The following is a 22,043-nucleotide window of genomic DNA, read 5'->3' as shown; positions in this document are numbered from 1 at the left end:
ACAACTCATGCTGAGATATTATCAACCATAACTTGGTTGAGATGATCAACTAGATATACAACTTAAATGGTTAAGAAAGCATATGTCACCTTGATCCCCAAAAATCGGTGCCCAGGAAGGTGACACACTACATTCTTATTAGTCATATTCATAGCTTTGTGAAAATCTTCTCTAAACTATTGGCCAACAGATTAGCACTGAAACTAAAGGACATCATCTTAATAAACTAGAGTGCCTTCAGAAAAAAGAGATGTATCCATGACAACTTAGTCTATGTCCAAAGTACAATAAAGGATTTGCATACCAAGCACATCCCATCCCTCTTTTTCAAGCTGGATATCTCCAGGGCTTTTGACTCACTCAACTGGCCCTATCTGTTAGAAGTGTTACAATACCTTGGTTTTGGCCAATATTCACGGAATTAAATCTCCATGCTGTTCACCTCATCTTCCTCCAAATTCCTTTTGAATGGGCGACCAAGCAGCAATATATGGCATGCTCGTGGAGTCAGACAAGTGGATCCTCTATCATCTTTGCTCTTCGCCCTGGCTATTGACCTGTTAAAGAAGCTCTTCATCTAGGCCCAACAACAAGGGATTCTATGTAGCTTTCTAGGCAATAGAACAAAATTTAGGGCTTCCCTTTGTGCCAATGATGCGGCCCTATTCCTAAAGCTCACTCACCTAGAGCTCTCCATGGCATGTAGCATACTAACCTCCTTTAGATGCGTTGCAAGCCTGATTACCAACATAGCCAAAATAGAAATATACCCAAATCATTGTCAAGATGTGGACCTGAAAAACTTATTGGCAGGTGTCTGGACAAATGTCGAGAGCTTTCCTTGTTCCTACCTCGATTTTCTGTTGCACTACTGCAAACTTCTTAAATTTGCAATTCATCTATTGATCATGAAGATTGCCAACAAGTTGTCTGGTTCAAAAAGAAGATTAACATCATCTTCAGGTGGGGTAACTCTGACCAAATTTGTCCTTTCTGTGATGCCTATCTATTTCTTGACACATCATAAACTTCCCAAGTGGGCCATTAGCAGAATTGACAAATTCAGAATCAAAACAACTTTCCTATGGAAAGGGGCAGACAATTGCTGACGATAGACACAAACACAATATAAAACCCTAAGCACATAGATTGGTCATAGATTTTCCAGTATTCCAAGGTTTATCGAACACGTGGAACAATTGGGACTTTTTCTAGCTAAATTTTTGCTTCAACCAAAACATTGTTGATAGCTGATTGATTTAAGTGGACCAAGGACGAAACACATGAAAGAGGTTAAGGTCATGATCAATGATTATGAATGAACTTTCCACATGTCTAGGCTCACTTGCATGCAACGATCAGCTTAACTAAAAACCTATCCAACTATTACTAAGCTGAAGATAATTTTTTGTTGCGATCATGTCACAATGATAGCTAATAGAATTATCATCTACCATTAGCTCTATAACAGTGCTATTAGTAAACATTGAACCAAATATCATGTTTGCATCTATCTTACTGAGAAAGACAATGGGCTACACCACCAACGATAACCATACATCACACCGAGAATATGTAAAGAATTATATTAAATTAAGCATCACATGTTCACATGCAAAGATCCCCAACAACTCGGGGAAAGAACAGAGATTTACCCCATTGCATCATATTGTTGCAGGCACATTGGGCATATTAGCGGCCTCATGGATATATGGCTGGATATGCTAGGAAACTTCCCTGGAAGTCCTCTACCACCAGAACAATGATGCCACTTAGCACCCTATGGTTGTGCCACGAGGCACTGCTCTCTCCTTTGCGGTGGTGCCTTAGTTTTCACTGAGAAGGAAAATCTAAATTTTCTAACCCTACTTGACCCCTTCTTTCGTGGAATTCTCCTCTCCCCCGGCCAGTTACAACATCCTCTATTTAAATACAGCCCAATAGAGTCCTTTTCTTAGGGAGGTGAAAAGAAACCGATGTAGATTGATTCCAAATCACATTTCAAACCCTCCAGAAGCCTTAAGTCGGTGGGAACCACCTCTCAAAGAAAGATGGGCCGAAAAGGCCCAACTTGAAAAAGCGTCATGCGACACTAGACCCAAGTGGGCTCAAATGAGCCCAGTTTCCTCTAGGTTGGTCCTCTGGACCTCCTTGATAGGCTCCATCCTCGAGCTCGTCCAGTTTCCATCATTTTCTTTGTGATTTCATACGTTATTTCCCTAGTGCACTAATTTGCACACATTTCCTGTAAAATATCATATACAGACACAAACATGATATACCCACAACTGGGGTTAATATTAAGTGCTAACTTACATAAGTGATAAAATACTATAAATATATTCGCTAAATTGATAGTAAATATATGACGATAACTAGCGTGAACAACAATGATCAAATCAAGGGAGGGTTGTGCCTTGTTAACTATACCAAGATATGCAGCCCTAAGAAGATACGAGGCTGGACACCAAGGACCTTAAATGCTTCTGATGAGTCCTCAGGCTGTTGGCTCTGGCACCATTGGGATGTTGTTGAGCGACCGTGGAAACACATGGTCAAACACCATGACAAAGTAGACCGTAGCCTGTTCTTGGCATCAACCAGAATACATGTTGGCAATGGGGCTTCCACCCCCTTTTGGGAAGCAAACTAGCTTTTCGGAGAAGCACCCAAACATCTAGCTCCCAGTCTATACAAAGTGGCTCGATTCAATCGAAGAACGGTCTAAGCAGAACCCCGCAACCATAGCTAGATCACAAACCTCACCTATCGCTTGGAACTGAGAACCTGCTGGATGAATTCTTTATCCTATATGATGGTATGCATCAGATTTCTCTGACAGACCAACCGGATCAAATCTCCTGGTGTTGGACTTCTAATGGCGAATACACAGCGTGATCGGCCTATGACGCCCAATTCATTGGGACCTAGTCTAATTACATTTGGAACTGGATACGGAGGGCGAAAACTGAACGTAAGTGTCGCTTCCTTGCTTGGCTCCTTTTGCACAACAAAGCCCTAACGACAGACAATATGGCCAAGAAAAACGGCCGCGCAATCCAACTTGCACGCTGTGCCGATCAGAACCTGAGATTACCGTGCGCTTTCCCAAGGATTGCAATTTCACCGAAGTTTTTTGGACAAAGGTCACCACAGGGCTCAATCTTCACATTTTGACCAACATTCTCTCTTACTCCTCTTTAGCAGAATGGTTCACACATACATTGTCAACAAAACAACCCAGTCAGAGAGAAGGTGAGTGCTGGGCATCCTCTTCTTCCTTTGGTGGGTGATCTGAAAAGAACGAAATGGACGGGTTTTTAACCAGGACGAGAGATCATTCCTTCAAGTCTATCATCGTATCATGGCTCATTCGGAACCTTTCCCTCCCTCGGGATGATCCACCTTAAGCTGGCATATTTTGCCTTTTTGTAGTTGCTTTGGTTTCTGCCTCCTTTTCTTTCTTTTTTTGTTTACTTGTCGGTAATGATGCTTGGATCCGGGATTTTTGTCCTCCTTATTGAATTGGCAGCGCTTCTGCCTTTGTTAAAAAAAAAAATCTGCGAGCCAACTGCCTCTATCGAGAGTTCGGTGCGTGTTTGACGTGGACGTGTTAAACCCTCTTCGCGGCGTCACGTGGACGTGTTAAAAATCCCCACAAAACGTATAACTCATAGCAGAGGCATGAAATCGGCCTTATTGACCGTGGACGTGTGAAGCGCGCAATGCATCCGAGACATTTCTACCTCCTTCGAACATGCATGCATGGTTTCGGACGGCTTGTAGTCCTTTTCAGCTAAGAAATGACGCCCACACGTACGCCTCCACAAGCGTAACGAACCAGCACGCCAGCCGGGGTAGCCATCAGTTTACATGCCGCATCCACAGGACCAGTGAGGCAGGCGGTGACCAAGCTGCCGCGGCGTACTGTATATATATGTACCCATCGTAACCGGTCCAGTCCGCATCAAGCAGCACACGAGCAGTCAAGCGCTTGCCGCTTTGGAGCTCAAGGCACATCTCCTCAATTCCCAAGCGTAGCAGTAAGTGACATGGAGGCCCAAAACCACGAGGTGGCTGCCCTGGTGCAAAAGATCGCCGGCCTCCACGCCGCCATCGCCAAGTTGCCGTCGCTGAGCCCGTCCCCCAACGTCGACGCGCTGTTCACCGACCTCGTCACTGCCTGCGTCCCGCCGAGCCCCGTCGACGTGACTAAGCTCGGCCCTGAGGCGCAGAAGATGCGGGAGGAGATCATCCGCCTCTGTTCCGACGCCGAGGGGCAGCTCGAGGCGCACTACTCCGACATGCTCGCCGCCTTCGACAACCCGCTTGACCACCTCGGCCGCTTCCCTTACTTCAGCAACTACATCAACCTGGGCAAGCTGGAGTACGATCTCCTGGTCCGGTACGTCCCGGGCCTCGCGCCATCCCGAGTTGCCTTCGTGGGGTCAGGCCCCTTGCCGTTCAGCTCGCTCGTGCTCGCCGCGCGCCACTTGCCGAACACGTCGTTCGACAACTACGACATGTGCGGTCCCGCCAATGACCGTGCGCGGAAGCTGGTCCGCGCGGACAAGGACTTGCGTGAGCGCATGTCCTTCCACACGGCCGACGTCGCCAACCTGAGGGACGAGCTCGGCAAGTACGACGTGGTTTTCCTTGCCGCACTCGTTGGCATGGCGGCCGAGGACAAGGCCAAAGTGGTCGCGCACCTTGGCAGGCACATGGCGGACGGAGCGGCCCTTGTTGTCCGGAGCGCGCACGGTGCTCGTGGGTTCCTGTACCCTATCGTTGATCCTGAGGACATCCGCCGTGGAGGGTTCGACGTGCTGGCCGTGTACCACCCGGACGACGAGGTGATCAACTCCGTCATCATCGCGCGTAAGCTGGACGCCCGCGCGAACAGACTTCAGATGAATGGGCGTGCTCACACTAGCGGCCCGGTGCCGATAGTGAGCCCGCCGTGCAAGTGCTGCAAGATGGAGGCGCACGCGCTGCAGAAGAGGGAGGAGATGACGACGAAGGAACTGTCCGTTTGACGCGACGAAACGAGGAGCCATGCGGGGTGATTATAAGACGATCACTGTTTGATAACGTAATCTCATGGTATTGTTCCTACGTGCTTCTTTGTTTGACGTCATGCGTTTTGTACGTAAGTGTGTAACGTGCTTTCTTATATATGTGTTGTGTGCCAACACTTGTGTCCGATGCGAAAGACATCGATGAGGACACTATGCCAAGGAATAAAACGTGTTGTAAGTGTGCTATTTAAATAAGGGACCCCTAGTTGGCTGTTGACAGATTTTGTGACACAAAATCTATCAATTTTTGAAACAATAACATCCTGACGTATTGTAAAAAATATACCTTCGAAACAAGCCCATCAGAATTCCAAAATCAACTACCACCCTGTCAAAAGCATATAACAGGTTCGAAAAAAACCCATAACCCAATAACTAGCCTAATCAATAGAAATCGTGAGTCCAAATCTCAATAACGAACACAAATCAAAGCCCAAAAGTAATATGTAGCCCACAATACACACAAACAATAAGCCTTCGAACTACAAAAGCGAAATAAAACCCAATAACAATCAACAATCAACTTGCATTAGAATAATGAACTAAATACACAAGAAATCGTAGAAAATCATGCACATACCTCACAAACGAACCTAATTAGTGAATTTCACATAAAAATAACATAGCACTAAAAATTGCACTGAAAATTGTAACAAATATTAGATAATCCTATAGTTCATAAAATTACATAAACAAGATACACTAAACTTAATTGAAGTTAACTATAACCGATGTTAATTATGAGATCAGGTACCCACGATAAAATGCATTAGAGGCAAATCACTATTACCAAATAGTAGATACAAAAAGGACAAAATGATGAAGCACATACACTAAAAAATGAGGTCCAACTATAATATATAACTAGTGTAAAAAGTTTACATTCAAAACTATATAGTAGCAACTTAAACCCTTCGAAATTCAAAACATTCTCCATCATTTTGTGTAACAAGTATGATAAAATCTACCTTGTGAACCTATAAGAATACATCTCAGCACATACAAGATCATCTCACACTCGTCTGAAACGTATCACCTGTAATAACAAAAACATTATATGTATTAGACTGAATCTTATTCACATGACACATATAGAGAAAATTGTGACTAACATTGGTCCAATCTAATAAAGGGAGGACAAAAGAAAGAGGTAAATACACATAGAAGAAATCGAAGTTTGCCTTTAACTGTATATGAGATATAGACAGAGAAATAGAGATACAGAAAGGGAGAGATACAAAGAAATATAGAGAAATATCAATAAAGCGAGAGAGAGAGTGAGGAACCGTCCAAATAATATTCCAAATAATATTCGCCCTGGCTATTGACCCATAAAGAAGCTCTTCATCTAGGCTCAGCAACAAGGGATTCTATGTAGCTTTCTAGGCAATAGAACAAAATTTAGGGCTTCCCTTTGTGCCAATGATGCGGCCCTATTCCTAAAGCTCACTCACCTAGAGCTCTCCATGGCATGTAGCATACTAACCTCCTTTAGACGCACTGCAAGCCTGATTATCAACATAGCCAAAATAGAAATATACCCAAATCATTGTCATGATGTGGACCTGAAAAACTTATTGGCAGGTGTCTGGACAAATGTCGAGAGCTTTCCTTGTTCCTACCTCAGTTTGCCGTTGAACTACTGCAAACTTCTTAAATTTGCAATTCATCTATTGATCATGAAGATTGCCAACAAGTTGTCTAGTTCAAAAAGAAGATTACCATCATCTTCAAGTAGGGAAACTCTAACCAAATATATCCTTTCTGCGATGCCTATCTATTTCTTGACATATCATAAACTTCCCAAGTGGGCCATTAGCAGAATAACTTTCCTATGGAAAGGGGCAGACAATTGCTGGCGATAGATACAAACACAATATAAAGCCCTAAGCACACAGATTGGTTGTAGCTTTTCTAGTATTCCAAGGTTTATCGAACATGTGGAACAAGGGGGACTTTTGTCTAGCTAAACTTTCGCTTCTAACCAAAACATGGTTGATAGTTGATTGATTTAAGTGGACCAAGGAAGAAACACATGAAAGAGGCTAAGGTCATGATCAATGATTATGAATGAAGTTTCCACATGTCTAGGCTCACTTGCATGCAACGATCGACTTAACTAAAAACCTATTCGACTATTACTAAGTTGAAGATAATTTTTTGTTGCGATCATGTCACAATGAAGGCTAATAGAATTATCATCTACCATTAGCTCTATAACAATGCTATTAGTAAACATTGAACCAAATATCATGTTTGCATCTATCTTACTGAGAAAGACAATGGGCTACACCATCAACGATAACCATACATCACATAGACTGAGAATAAGTAAAGAATTATATTAAATTAAGCATCACATGTTCACATGGAAAGATCCCCAACAACCCGGGGAAAGAACAGGGATTTACCCCATTGCATCATATTGCTGCAGGTACATTGAGCATATTAGTGGCCTCATGGATATATGGTTGGATATGCTAAGAAACTTCCCTGGAAGTCCTCTACCACCAGAGCAACGATGCCACTCAGCACCCTATGGTTGTGCCATGAGGCACTGCTCTCTCCTTTGCGGTGGTGCCTTAGTTTTTACTGAGAAGGAAGATCTAAATTGTCTAACCCTAGTTGACCCCTTCTTTCACAGAATTCTCCTCTCCCCCGGCCGGTACATGACATCCTTTATTTAAATGTAGCCTGATAGAGTCCTTTTCTTAGGGAGGTGGAAATAAACCGATGTAGATTGATTCCAAATCACGTTTCAAACCCTCCAGAAGTCTTAAGGTGGGAACCGTCTCTCAAAGAAAGATGGGCCGAAAAGGCCCAACTTGAAAAAGCGTCATGCGACGCTAGGCCCAAGTGGGCTCAAATGAGCCCAGTTTCCTCTAGGTTGGTCCTGTGGACCTCCTTGATAGGCTCCATCCTTGAGCTCGTCCAGTTTCCATCGTTTTCTTTGTGATTTCATACGTTATTTCCATAGTGTGCTAATTTGCACATATTTCCTGTAAAATATCATATACAGACACAAACACGATATACCCACAACTGGGGTTAATATTAAGTGCCAACTGACATAAGTGATAAAATACTATAAATATAGTCGCTAAATTGATAGTAAATATATGACGATAACTAGCGTGAACAACAATGATCAAATCAAGGGAGGGTTGTGCCTTGTTAACTGGACCAAGATATGCAGCCCTAAGAAGATAGGAGGGCTGGGCATCAAGGACCTTAAATGCTTTTGATGAGTCCTCAGGCTCTTGGCTCTGGCACCATTGGGATGGTGTTGAGCGACCGTGGAAACACATGGTCAAACACCATGACAAAGTAGACCGTAGCCTGTTCTTCGCATCAACAAGAATACATGTTGGTAATGGGGCTTCCACCCCCTTTTGGGAAGCAAACTAGCTTTTTGGAGAAGCACCCAAACATCTATCTCCCAGTCTATACAAAGTGGCTCGATTCAAGCGAAGAACAGTCAAAGCAGAACCCCACAACCATAGCTAGATCACAAACCTCACCTATCGCTTGGAACTCAGAACCTGCTGGATGAATTCTTTATCCTATATGATGGTATGCATCAGATTTCTCTGACAGACCAACCGGATCAAATCTCCTGGTGTTGGACTGCTAATGGCGAATACACAGCGTGATCGGCCTATGACGCCCAATTCATTGGGACCTAGTCTAATTACATTTGGAACCGGATACGGAGGGCGAAAACTGAACATAAGTGTCGCTTCCTTGCTTGGCTCCTTTTGCACAACAGAGCCCTAACGACAGACAATATGGCCAAGAAAAACGGCCGCGCAATCCAACTTGCACGCTGTGCCGATCGGAACCTGAGATTACCGTGCGCTTTCCCAAGGATTGCAATTTCACCGAAGTTTTTTGGACAAAGGTCACCACAGGGCTCAATCTTCACATTTTGACCAACATTCTCTCTTACTCCTCTTTAGCAGAATGGTTCACACATACATTGTCAACAAAACAACCCAGTCCGAGAGAAGGTGAGTGCTGGGCATCCTCTTCTTCCTTTGGTGGGTGATCTGAAAAGAACGAAATGGACGGGTTTTTAACCAGGACGAGAGATCATTCCTTCAAGTCTATCGTCGTATCATGGCTCATTCGGAACCTTCCCTTCCTCGGGATGATCCACCTTAAGCTGGCCTATTTTGCCTTTTTGTAGTTGCTTTGGTTTCTGCCTCCTTTTCTTTCTTTTTTTGTTTACTTGTCGGTAATGATTCTTGGATCCGGGATTTTTGTCCTCCTTATTGAATTGGCAGCGCTTCTGCCTTTGTTTAAAAAAAAAAGCTGCGAGCCAACTGCCTCTATCGAGAGTTCGGTGCGTGTTTGACGTGGACGTGTTGAACCCTCTTCGCGGCGTGACGTGGACGTGTTAAAAATCCCCACAAAACGTATAACTCATAGCAGAGGCATGAAATCGGCCTTATTGACCGTGGACGTGTGAAGCGCGCAATGCATCCGAGACTTTTCTACCTCCTTCGAACTTGCATGCATGGTTTCGGACGGCTTGTAGTCCTTTTCAGCTAAGAAATGACGCCCACACGTACGCCTCCACAAGCGTAACGAACCAGCACGCCAGCCGGGGTAGCCATCAGTTTACATGCCGCATCCACAGGACCAGTGAGGCAGGCGGTGACCAAGCTGCCGCGGCGTACTGTATATATATGTACCCATCGTAACCGGTCCAGTCCGCATCAAGCAGCACACGAGCAGTCAAGCGCTTGCCGCTTTGGAGCTCAAGACACATCTCCTCAATTCCCAAGCGTAGCAGTAAGTGACATGGAGGCCCAAAACCACGAGGTGGCTGCCCTGGTGCAAAAGATCGCCGGCCTCCACGCCGCCATCGCCAAGTTGCCGTCGCTGAACCCGTCCCCCAACGTCGACGCGCTGTTCACCGACCTCGTCACTGCCTGCGTCCCGCCGAGCCCCGTCGACGTGACTAAGCTCGGCCCTGAGGCGCAGAAGATGCGGGAGGAGCTCATCCGCCTCTGCTCCGACGCCGAGGGGCATCTCGAGGCGCACTACTCCGACATGCTCGCCGCCTTCGACAACCCGCTTGACCACCTCGGCCGCTTCCCTTACTTCAGCAACTACATCAACCTGAGCAAGCTCGAGTACGATCTCCTGGTCCGATACGTCCCGGGCCTCGCGCCATCCCGAGTCGCCTTCGTGGGGTCAGGCCCCTTGCCGTTCAGCTCGCTCGTGCTCGCCGCGCGCCACTTGCCGAACACGTCGTTCGACAACTACGACATGTGCGGCCCCGCCAACGACCGTGCGCGGAAGCTGGTCCTCGCGGACAAGGACTTGCGTGAGCGCATGTCCTTCCACACTGCCGACGTCGCCAACCTGAGGGACGAGCTCGGCAAGTACGACGTGGTTTTCCTTGCCGCACTCGTTGGCATGGCGTCCGAGGACAAGGCCAAAGTGGTCGCGCACCTTGGCAGGCACATGGCGGACGGAGCGGCCCTTGTTGTCCGGAGCGCGCACGGTGCTCGTGGGTTCCTGTACCCTATCGTTGATCCTGAGGACATCCGCCGTGGAGGGTTCGACGTGCTGGCCGTGTACCACCCGGACGACGAGGTGATCAACTCCGTCATCATCGCGCGTAAGCTGGACGCCCGCGCGAACAGACTTCAGATGAATGGGCGTGATCACACTAGCGGCCCGGTGCCGATAGTGAGCCCGCCGTGCAAGTGCTGCAAGATGGAGGCGCACGCGCTGCAGAAGAGGGAGGAGATGACGACGAAGGAACTGTCCGTTTGACGCGACGAAACGAGGAGCCATGCGGGGTGATTATAAGACGATCACTGTTTGATAACGTAATCTCATGGTATTGTTCCTACGTGCTTCTTTGTTTGACGTCATGCGTTTTGTACGTAAGTGTGTAACGTGCTTTCTTATATGTGTGTTGTGTGCCAACACTTGTGTCCGATGCGAAAGACATCGATGAGGACACTATGCCAAGGAATAAAACGTGTTTGTAAGTGTGCTATTTAAATAAGGGGACCCCTAGTTGGCTGTTGACAGATTTTGTGACACAAAATCTATCAATTTTTGAAACAATAACATCCTGACGTATTGTAAAAAATATACCTTCGAAACAAGCCCATCAGAATTCCAAAAACAACTACCACCCTGTCAAAAGCATATAACAGGTTCGAAAAAAACCCATAACCCAATAACTAGCCTAATCAATAGAAATCGTGAGTCCAAATCTCAATAACGAACACAAATCAAAGCCCAAAAGTAATATGTAGCCCACAATACACACAAACAATAAGCCTTCGAACTACAAAAGCGAAATAAAACCCAATAACAATCAACAATCAACTTGCATTAGAATAATGAACTAAATACACAAGAAATCGTAGAAAATCATGCACATACCTCACAAACGAACCTAATTAGTGAATTTCACATAAAAATAACATAGCACTAAAAATTGCACTGAAAATTGTAACAAATATTAGATAATCCTATAGTTCATAAAATTACATAAACAAGATACACTAAACTTAATTGAAGTTAACTATAACCGATGTTAATTATGAGATCAGGTACCCACGATAAAATGCATTAGAGGAAAATCACTATTACCAAATAGTAGATACAAAAGGACAAAATGATGAAGCACATACACTAGAAAATGAGGTCCAACTATAATATATAACTAGTGTAAAAAGTTTACATTCAAAACTATATAGTAGCAACTTAAACCCTTCGAAATTCAAAACATTCTCCATCATTTTGTGTAACAAGTATGATAAAATCTACCATGTGAACCTATAAGAATACATCTCAGCACATACAAGATCATCTCACACTCATCTGAAACGTATCACCTGTAATAACAAAAACATTGTATGTATTAGACTGAATCTTATTCACATGACACATATAGAGAAAATTGTGACTAGCATTGGTCCAATCTAATAAAGGGAGGACAAAAGAAAGAGGTAAATACACATAGAAGAAATCGAAGTTTGCCTTTAACTGTATATGAGATATAGACAGAGAAATAGAGATACAGAAAGGGAGAGATACAAAGAGATATAGAGAAATATCAATAAAACGAGAGAGAGAGAGAGAGAGAGAGAGAGAGAGAGAGAGAGAGAGAGAGAGAGAGGAACCGTCCAAATAATATTCTAATTAATCACCAGGAGGATCATTATTCATAATCACAACCTCGATGATTAACTAGAATATCATCCTGATAGTCTCGGCACGTGTTTTGTGCCAAGATCGAAACACATACCTTTTTAACATGTACATCACAACAAAACTTAAGAAAGAGCAAGTAATTAACATTATATTATAAGTTCTTAAGCATGCAACAAGTTATCACAATTTACAGCAAAAGAGAGCTAGGAGGCGACTAAAACTTGCTCAACTCCTAACCAGCAAAAGAACTAAGCAGCGGAAGACTAAAAGCTATACAACAAAAGGGGGATGGAGCCATATGCCCTTAGGCTCCATCACAAAAGTACGACCACCCAGAGTAAGATGCACTACTCTTACCCACCACCTGCATCGGCGGGCACGAAGTAGCCAAACACCGCCTCTTCCTCACCGACCTGTGAACCTGCATCAACTTAAGGGCGGCACCCTGAGTACGAAGGTACTCGCAAGTCTTACACAATATAGAGCACATATACATAGCTCGACTCCAAGGATCATGCATTACCTAGTAGCAAGGATTAAACATGCGGTTAAGTGAATTAAAGCGGTAAGCAACCTAGACATATGTGTGTGCAACTAACTTAACCAACATATATAAAACTACCCTGCACCACCAACTGAACATAAGTAAATGTAACAACAAGTATATCAATGTGAACAAGTACCAACTCGAACCACCAACCACCATACCCAGACCATAATCACATGCCCAACCATCAACCTCATGCCATCATCCACAAACCACAACGAGAACTCTACGACCGAGTGCAGATGAAACAATAGCATGCTCATGACTGAGAGTACGGTAATTCAAACTATTTATACACCTTGCAGGGGATACTCCTGGACCCATAAGACACGAGGACCATTTGGCTTGTGCCACCGGCCAAAGTGCACACAAGAGGGTACTCGTGACAACCTTTCCTAACCAGCCCTATCGTGTGGGGCATGCATCGCTCGGCGCAACGATACTAGAACTACTCGCGGAGCAAACTAGTACCGCTTACAAGCCCGCCCGCTCACACCATCGATGTTCACGCCTACAAAGCCACAGCTGCAAAGGTATTCGGCCTGCCTTACCATTAGATCGGTATGTGGTGAGTAAGGTAAATGCTAAAGCCAACAACCCCGATAATCGGCCTTAAATGATGCAAGCGGTCTATGGTGCTCGGGTTTCCTCTCCCGACCTGCCCCCTGGACTTTCCACCGAGGCAGACGACACCCCTAACAATGCCCACATCTCGTCTCATATTCACCACTCACCAACCATCTCACCATTAGCATGTATTTGTAATCAATAGTAATCCCTATACTCGCGAATAACGGAGAACACCGTCGTTCGACTTCTACCGAATGACCTAAGCATGGCTAAGCATATAAGTCGAACTCATACCTAGACATTGACAACACCTCAAGGTTACAAGGAATGTAAATATACAAGTATTCAAAGTAGAAGAATGCAATTGGCATAGGTTCTACCCATTGGTACCCGACACTGACTCACTAAACATGCATACATATATAAGCATATTTCATCAATTTTAGACTTATCAAATTACACAAGAGGGATCAATATGCTTAGTTGCTTGCCTTGCTACCCTGGATCAGAAAGGTGGGGCGCATCGGGATCGAACTCGGCCTTCGGGATCGTTGGATCGGCGTTCTCTAAAAGAATAACGCGTGCAATGCCATGAGTATGGATGAAATGCAACAATGCATGCCATAAGATGCGTAAAACATGTTAAAAGTGTAAACATGTGAGCTAGAACAAAATTGGGACTCAAACTAATTTGAAAAATTGCTGAAAATGTGAAACCTCCGGAGAATTCTCTGGAACCTCCGGACATATGCGGACTATCCGCAAAATTATGCGGAACATCTGGACATTGCGTATCTCAGGCAAACTCCGAACTATCTGGAGAATTCTCCGGATACTCCAGACATATGCGGACCCTCCGGAGTTCAGACACTCCGGACCTAGGCTGAAAATGTGTTTTCGACAATTAGTCGATCAATTTAACTCCAAACTTGAATCTATGCTACATACTCTTGCACATATACCATACCAAGGGTTCTAGACTAACTTTGTAGCTTAACCCTAAGAAAATCTTGAATACAATTAAAATTGCCATTTTTCCAGAAAGTGCGGACCCTCCACACTTTGATGCGGAACCTCCGCACTTTTGCAGACTATCCGCACTTTTATGCGGATACTCCGCACTACCCAGAATTTCTCTGATTTTGGGGAAAAATTTGCCAAATCGAATTGCGATCTTTTCCAACTAAAGAGGAACATGTTTGAGATGATTTATGGAGTCTAGAATTCACTCATCAACCTAGCAACTCGATTCCAAACTCAAATCTCATCTAAATCCTCATTTTGGTCCAAAACCTCAAAAACTCATGAACTTTGCTAAAATCGATCAACCAAATCACGGATTCTTGCCATGGGGAGCCTAAGAGACTTACTCAAGATGCTTGTGGAGTTGGGTGACCGTTGGAAAGTGGAGGAAATGGAGGGAAATCGAAGAACTCCGGTGTTCCTTGTGCTTCAACCAAGAACACCAAAAGACATTAAATCCGGTTCAAATCTTTTGAGAAAACAAAAATGAATTGGATGGATGAGTAGCTTATGAGCTCTAGAATGCAATGGTACCACATGCATACCTCCAATCCTTCACTTGAGCTCAGATTTTGGATGAAATGGAGAAAGGGCTTAAGAGGGGAGTGAGAGGGAGAGGGATCTCGGGTGGGGACATGAGGGAGAGTGAGGAGGAGAGAGAGAGAGAGAGCAGGTGGGCTGCCCCTTTGGAGTGGAGGAGGTGTGGGGCCGGTTGGGTCCCACATGTTAGAGAGAAAGATATCCGTTTTAACTGCGACTTTAATTTTTTTCTCTTCTGAATTTCTTTCTCTGATCCAATTGATTTCAATCAAAGTGCTCTAGTGCGCTAAACTAATTTACCTCGAAAATAATTATGACACTAAGAGAGTGGAGGAAAAACACACAAGACTTGTTGGTCAAGGGAGTGTCAACATATAATGAATGAATTGATTAATACTAGAAGCCATGCTTGCACGTGTTCAATTAGGGTCTGTTTGGTTTGCTGCATCCGAGCCTGCATATACGAGAAACTTGCATCCACTCATGCATTCCCGTAAAGGCCATTTGGTTGCCTGTATGGTGGATGCAGGTTGCATGAGTCATCCGGGCTATACGATATGCCTAAATCGAGGTTTACTCATATCCAGGCTAGGTGGATGCAGGCTGTATGAGCTACAGTGTCAGTAGGACCCACTCGCCAATCTCAAGTCACAGGATTATTGCATCCGCTCATATAAGCAATCAAACACCTTTACAGGTTCACTACATCTGCCATTGCATCCGCTCATGCAACCAATCAAACACTCTTTTCAAGAGTTATACGGCTCCCCAGCCTGCTTCCACTCAACCAGGTTATGCGATGCAACTCCTCTTTTGCAACTAAACACACCCTTAGAGTCTGATTGGTTGCCTACATAAGAGCAACATGTCCTGTTGGATGCATATAATCTCATAGAAAGGTGTGTTTTGTTGCCCATATACACTGTTCTAGCATGGCTCGACATATGCAAATGTACACCCACAGCCTAACACGACAGATGCAGGCTCCTACATCCATTCATGCAGACACGTTCACTTATCAGTGTTATAAAACCATCTTCATGTGAGCAACCAATCATAGTCTCAACTCTTGTATTTGCTCATGCAGCCTCAGATACGGTCAACTAAAACAGAAACTCAATTCAGTCTGTCCAGACATATACAACCAACTGAATACTCTTCTTTTCAATAATATGACTTTGCTCAGCCTGCTTCTCCTCAGACTGCATATACGATACATGTGGGCAAAACCCATACAGACAATCAATCACACCCTTAGTATTTTTGGATGGATGGATGTTTCTCAGAAGTTACAGATATCCAGAGTTAGCAGTTAAGATGGATTGTCCTTCCATTGATTAACTACAGCAAGCAAAGTAACTTATGGTAAATAATGACTAACGGTGACAAAGAGTGGAGAGAGCAAGCAAAATGATGTGTCAAATTCAAAACAATGCCAGTCTCTTCAAATTCCTCTGCGGATAGAGAGTTGCTGACAAGTTCGAATCCGATAATGGAAAAGTATCCATCATTCAACACATAATTATGAAAGCAGATTGGAGGGCTTAAATATGAGGGATTTTCCATATAAAATCAGTCAACAAATAATTAGCAAAATCATTGAAATAAAAGGTACTCTTCCTAAAAAGTTTAATGTGCATGCCCTTAATGGGGAGATCTCCATGGGGAGGAGTTCGACTTCTAATTGAGCAGCCCTAAATGTAAGTAATGCTATTCTAGCTGTTACCAAATAATGCAAAAGTAGATTAAACGTGAGATACAATTTTTACATGAAAAAATCTTATGGGAAAAAACTACGAATGTTAACCAGTGATCATCACTATACCATGAGAGCTACAAAGTAGAGGAATAACAATGAGTCGTCTTCTCTTTCCGTGCGGCTTACAAGATGACTATATGTGTGTGGTAAAAGGGACTGCAATCAAATATGATTTTTTTTTTCGCAAAACACAATGATACGTAATGCAGGCCACCCAAATGTTCCCAGCAAGGTCCACCTTGAGATGAATTTACATCCTGTAGCAAATGATGGATCATCAATAAACTCCTTTCAATAATAAATAACACCGTACAGCAACTAGTCTGTAGTACTTAAATTATAACACCAACTAAGCTTGAGCATAGCTCAAACTTAGAAATAGGAATTGGCTTTGTCATCATATCAGCAGGATTATCATGAATACTTATCTTGCATACTTTAATATCACCTTGAGCAATAACACCTCGAATATAATGATATCTCACATCAACACGTCTTATTCTTTTATGAAATATCTAATTCTTTGTAAGACAAATAGCATTCTGACTATCATAGAATATATTAATGCAAGAATTAATTATCTCCACAATTAATGCTCAGTGTTTATACCTCTCAACCAAATAGTTTCTTTGCATGCTTTTTAGAAAATAGTCATATATTCAGCTTCAGTAGTTGATAAAAACATAACCTGCAAGCTTGTTTTCAACTAACACAATCACCAATGATGAAAACATAACCTATGAGAGACCTCTTGTGTCCAAATTACCAATATAATCTAAGTCAATATAACCAATAAGTGCATCTACAGATTTCTCAAGTTGCAAACAAACATTAGAAGTACCACACAAAATCTATGAAAATCCACTGAACAACTTTTCAGTGCTATTTGACAGGATTAGCTATGTATCTACTAACAACACTTGGTGCATGAGATGAATCAGGGTGAGAACAAACCATGACATATATAAGAGAACCAACTGCACTGGAATATATAACTCTTAACATGTACTCGATATCATAATTCTAACTCAGGACAAAGCTAAAGATAATATGAAATGTGTAGCTAATAGAGTACTAACTGGTTTTGCATCATGCATATTAAAGAGACGAAGAACTTTTTCAATATAACATTGTTGACTAAGGTATAATTTGTCAGATTAAATGACTTTCTCTAATAATTTTCATACCAAGAATTTTTTTTACTACACCTGAGTCCTTCATCTCAATTTCATTACTCAATTGTGCTTTCAATTTGACTATTTTCTATTTATCTTTTTTTTACCAAGGTAAATTGTGTCCCTTGTTCAATCTACTTTTGCATTATTTGCTAACACCTAGAGTAGCATTACTTACATTTAGGGCTGCTCAATTATAAGTCGAACTCCTCCCCATGCCCCTCGTGGAGAGATCTCCCCATTATGGGCAGGCCAATTAAATTCTTTTTAGGAAGAATACCTTCTATTTCAGTAGCACACTTACGAACACGTTTTATTCCTGGACGAGGCTAATGCATGCACGTGCATGCTACTGCCTATCAGTCCGCACGCTCTAATTAAGAAAGGTTACTTTATTAGGTGCCTTCTTAATCAGGTCAAGTACCCAGATTAGGTAACTCCCACGCGCGGGAGCGCGCTCGTGCCCGCGTGAGCACGCATGGCAACGCCAGGCACGTGCCCCGTTTCCCCTACCCCACATGCATTACGTGGATTCACCAGATCATTGTTGTGAGCATAGCAGAAAATTGCACCAAAAGGATCCGATCGATTCATCAGATAGGAGAGCAGAAAAATAACCCAATTCAAGGATGTACAGAACACAAACGCAAATGTGACTAAATATGCAGCAGATCTGACCATTTGCTGAAAGAAAAAATAAGGTTTGGCAATCACAATGTGCCCATATGTATATAAAACATACCAGACTAGCCAAACAAGTATGAGAACTTGCTTTTTGATAGAAGCAGACTAGAAAAATCAAGGTTGTGTTTTGCTCAAAAGCGTAGTTACTCTAATGCTCCGTGATTTAAATGCTTCTCTTTGCACCTTAGATACCTTACAAAACACCTTTTGTGTAGCAGAGATATTTCCATTCACCTTGTCAAAAACCCTGTAAATCATAATAATCGAGATGAATCAATGTGAATCATGAAGTTGAGTTTGTGAAAAAACCACTTGCCCGCATTGGCAGGAAAAATGGAGATAAATCTATGTGAATCATAACTTCAGTTTTTTAATACTAGTCAGCAGTTTGTGATGTCTAATAAGATCAATCTGTCTGAATTGTAACATTATGACAGATACAACTTTATGAAAAAAGATCATAAAATTGTTAAGTTCCTACTATCACTGAACAAGTATTGCTTCATAGCAGTACACATTTATTAAAAAAGAAAGCGTTAAACTGCTCTTGTTTACAAAATTCTTGCTTTACCTGATTACTCTGAATTGCTTTTCAGTAACAAGTAGTGCTCTACAAGAATTTGTTGTTAAAAAAGGGAGTATTTGTCTACACAATATAGTTTTACAGACATGCTTCAAATCACATCCACTAGTATTTCTTTTAAAAAAACAACAGAAATGCATATATATTTCAACAAAAAAATAGAGGCATCTAAATTTGCTTGACACATCTATATTTCAACAAAAAAATAGAGGCACCCCTTTGTTCAGCAGATCTCCAAAACTAGCCTCACATATCTCCGCTATCAAGTGACCATGAAATTTGACCAGCCTTAGTGTACACTCTATTCTTGTTCCCTGAAATTAAGCAACCAGAAAACAAAAGGCATGAGTAAGAAAAAGAAGTGAATACTTACCAGGGAAAAACCAAAAAAAGCAAACACAGTGAAACAGGGGAAAATATGAACATGCAAATAGTGATCAAATTTGTTCAATGTCATGCAAGTAGTTTATCTGTTTTACTATGTTCCGACCATACATGCGTTTGTTTGCACTTCAGCATGCACACCACATTTTTCAATTATTTTGTCTGCCGAACGTACAGGTAGGCTCTAAGTCATTCAATACATGCGTGACAGACAATTTTTTTTTGATAAAGTTCATTTGTTATCCCCTTTTTGTACCACATAATAAGCAATTTTGTTAAAAGTGTAAGCAAATTATAGTGAATCCATAGGCAAATTATAAAAATGTGAAAAGCAAAAAAGAACAAAATAAATTTAGATTCTTAGGAGCAGTAATGAAAAATCTTTATTTAGTTAAAGATAGTTGTCTTAAGAAAATTAGGCTAAAATCTGTGAAAACAAGTCAGCATGAATTTCAAATTTAAATCAATGAAAAATCAACTCCTGTTACACCCCTTTTCAGACCAGATAATAGGCAAATTTGTCAAAAAGTGTAAGCAAAATATAGTGAATCCATAGACAAATTAGAACAATATGAAAAGCAAATAAGAAAAAGAAGAAGATTCTTAGGATCAGTCACGAAAAATCTATAAATAGTTACAGATATTTGTGTTAAGAAAACCATGTTAGAATCAGGGAAAGTGCATGGACTTCAACTTGAATCAAACAAGAATCAACTCGGCTGTGGTTATGTTTGAAAAAGCAAATCAACATAAAAACTTCGCGTACTTTTACTAATAGCACTAGAGGAACACATAAGTACACCATTAGCTCTCGAGACACAAAACATATTGCTAGTGCTAATACAACAATCTCAGCATTTAACGCCCCTATAACCTGATTTAAGTGAAATCCTAATAGAAAAATGCAACACATGCATATCCAAAAAATCCAACAAATCATGTGTGAAAACTTGAAAGGTAAACTGGATAAGAGGAACCCATATGTGTTGAAAATCATGGGGGTATGGAATCTGTACTTACCTTCCTGGTGACCATCTGAATCTGCCTCTCCAAAATCCTTCTCGGATCGAAAATGGAATCGCACCTAAATGGATGAAGCACATGAACCGATTACACATGAACAAATTTGTGCATGGGCACGCAGAATCGAATCCAAACACAAAACTGATGAGCTCACATTCGTGCATGAAAGCTCCAAGGTTGCCGCAGCCTCCACTGCTAGCAACACCATCGTCAGCTACCAACTAACCCACAACCATAAGCAAGGGGCGTGATCGCGCACGGCGCCTCCCCATGAATCAACTTGCCGATGCCTTTCTCTTCACCACAACGGAACCCTAGTAGGTGAAAGCAAGTTTTTCAAATTCAATTAAGTGAGCAAATCAATGAAAATCTAGAAGCAAGTTGTTGCATTTCCATGAGCAAATTCATACAATTCGATAAGCAAGTACTTGCATACTCACACATGGTCTTGCGCAGCTCCTCGAGGAGGAAGGTGAGCAGCTCTAGCACAACACCGGTTGCAGGAACTGGTCGTAAGAATACTGAACAAAATACTATGGTGCCTTATTTCAACACACAAATTTGCTGCTAATCAAATGAATGACACACACTGGGTGAAATCGGAAACATTTAGCACATTGTAAATTTTGAGGAAGTGAAATCAATCAAGGCTTACCAAGAAATCCTATTATGGATGGATCTCCAGTGGTGGGAAACGAGCAGACTAAGCGCTGCTTGGTGCTTGGAGGAGCTCCAGTACTCAAGTGCTGTTGTTACAGAGGAGATCGAGGTAAGTCTCAAACAAGCCGATGCTACAAGCAAATCAAATCGCAAATACTCATACTTTCCTTTTGATCTCATAGGAACCCCAAAAAATCAGCACGAATCCTCCCTCCCATATCAACGAAATCAGCAGCATTGTGAGACTCACCCCTCCAGTGTAGTTTTCTATTTCCCTTGGACTCCTTTTACTTGTGCACTTAGTCTTCAAATCGGCGCTGCCCGCTCGATTTGTGCAGCGCAGCTCCCTGTACTCACCGGATTCGGGCACCTCTCCAACATCCCCGTCCCGATCTGGTGCCATGGGCGTCTATTCGGCGGCACGAAGTTCGGCCTCCAGCAGTGAACGCCCAATCCTCGATGCAAAGGCGCACTGATTGCGGCCGATGAAGAGCTAGTGGTCGCCGTCAGCCGCCAGAGGATGAGACCTAGGCCTCATGGCCGAGGACAGGTCAAAGAGGAAGAAGTCGGTCCTGCAGTGGCGGTGGCCACGCCCTAGGGGTGCTATCGCTATCTCCTTAACCACAAGCGCACGTGCGGGCGGAACCGCCACACCACAGTGATCCGCAGCAACCCGATTGCGGTGGCTTGATCCCGCCGCCGATGGAAACGCCATGGCTGCCGGTCTGGTTATTGTGGCAATCTGATGAGGGAAGAAGGCATGGGAGTGAGAAATAGGAGATAGAGAGAAGGATGCGGGTGGAGAAAGCTTCCACATGAACTGTAAGAA

The 22,043-nt window shown here is 42.9% G+C and overlaps 1 protein-coding gene and 1 long non-coding RNA gene across 7 annotated transcripts; one reads left to right on the top strand and one right to left on the bottom strand.

Moving 5' to 3' along the window:
- Positions 1 to 3,976: 3,976 nt before the first annotated feature.
- On the top strand, positions 3,977 to 11,129 carry LOC133916252 (nicotianamine synthase 2-like). The gene is made up of 2 exons (XM_062359854.1): positions 3,977 to 4,895; positions 9,891 to 11,129. The coding sequence occupies exons 1-2, from the start codon at positions 4,053 to 4,055 to the stop codon at positions 10,866 to 10,868; spliced, it is 1,821 nt and encodes a 606-aa protein (XP_062215838.1). The 5' UTR covers positions 3,977 to 4,052; the 3' UTR covers positions 10,869 to 11,129.
- A 7,387-nt stretch (positions 11,130 to 18,516) lies between these two features.
- Positions 18,517 to 22,042, bottom strand: LOC133916251 (uncharacterized). Of its 6 annotated transcripts, none has more exons than XR_009909468.1 (6): positions 21,465 to 22,042; positions 21,210 to 21,300; positions 20,995 to 21,121; positions 20,709 to 20,868; positions 20,552 to 20,615; positions 18,517 to 19,461 (listed from the first exon to the last, which is right to left on the bottom strand). It is a non-coding gene; the product is annotated as an uncharacterized LOC133916251 (long non-coding RNA). The 6 variants fall into 6 exon arrangements; XR_009909467.1 differs by having other exon boundaries at positions 20,995 to 21,118; XR_009909470.1 differs by having other exon boundaries at positions 20,995 to 21,087.
- Between the last annotated feature and the right edge of the window lies 1 nt (position 22,043).

This window comes from Phragmites australis, chromosome 4 (genome assembly GCF_958298935.1).
Source record: "Phragmites australis chromosome 4, lpPhrAust1.1, whole genome shotgun sequence".
Lineage (NCBI taxonomy): Eukaryota > Viridiplantae > Streptophyta > Magnoliopsida > Poales > Poaceae > Phragmites > Phragmites australis.
The sequence above is the reverse complement of the archived record's forward strand: the minus strand, read 5'-3'. Positions and strand labels throughout refer to the sequence as shown.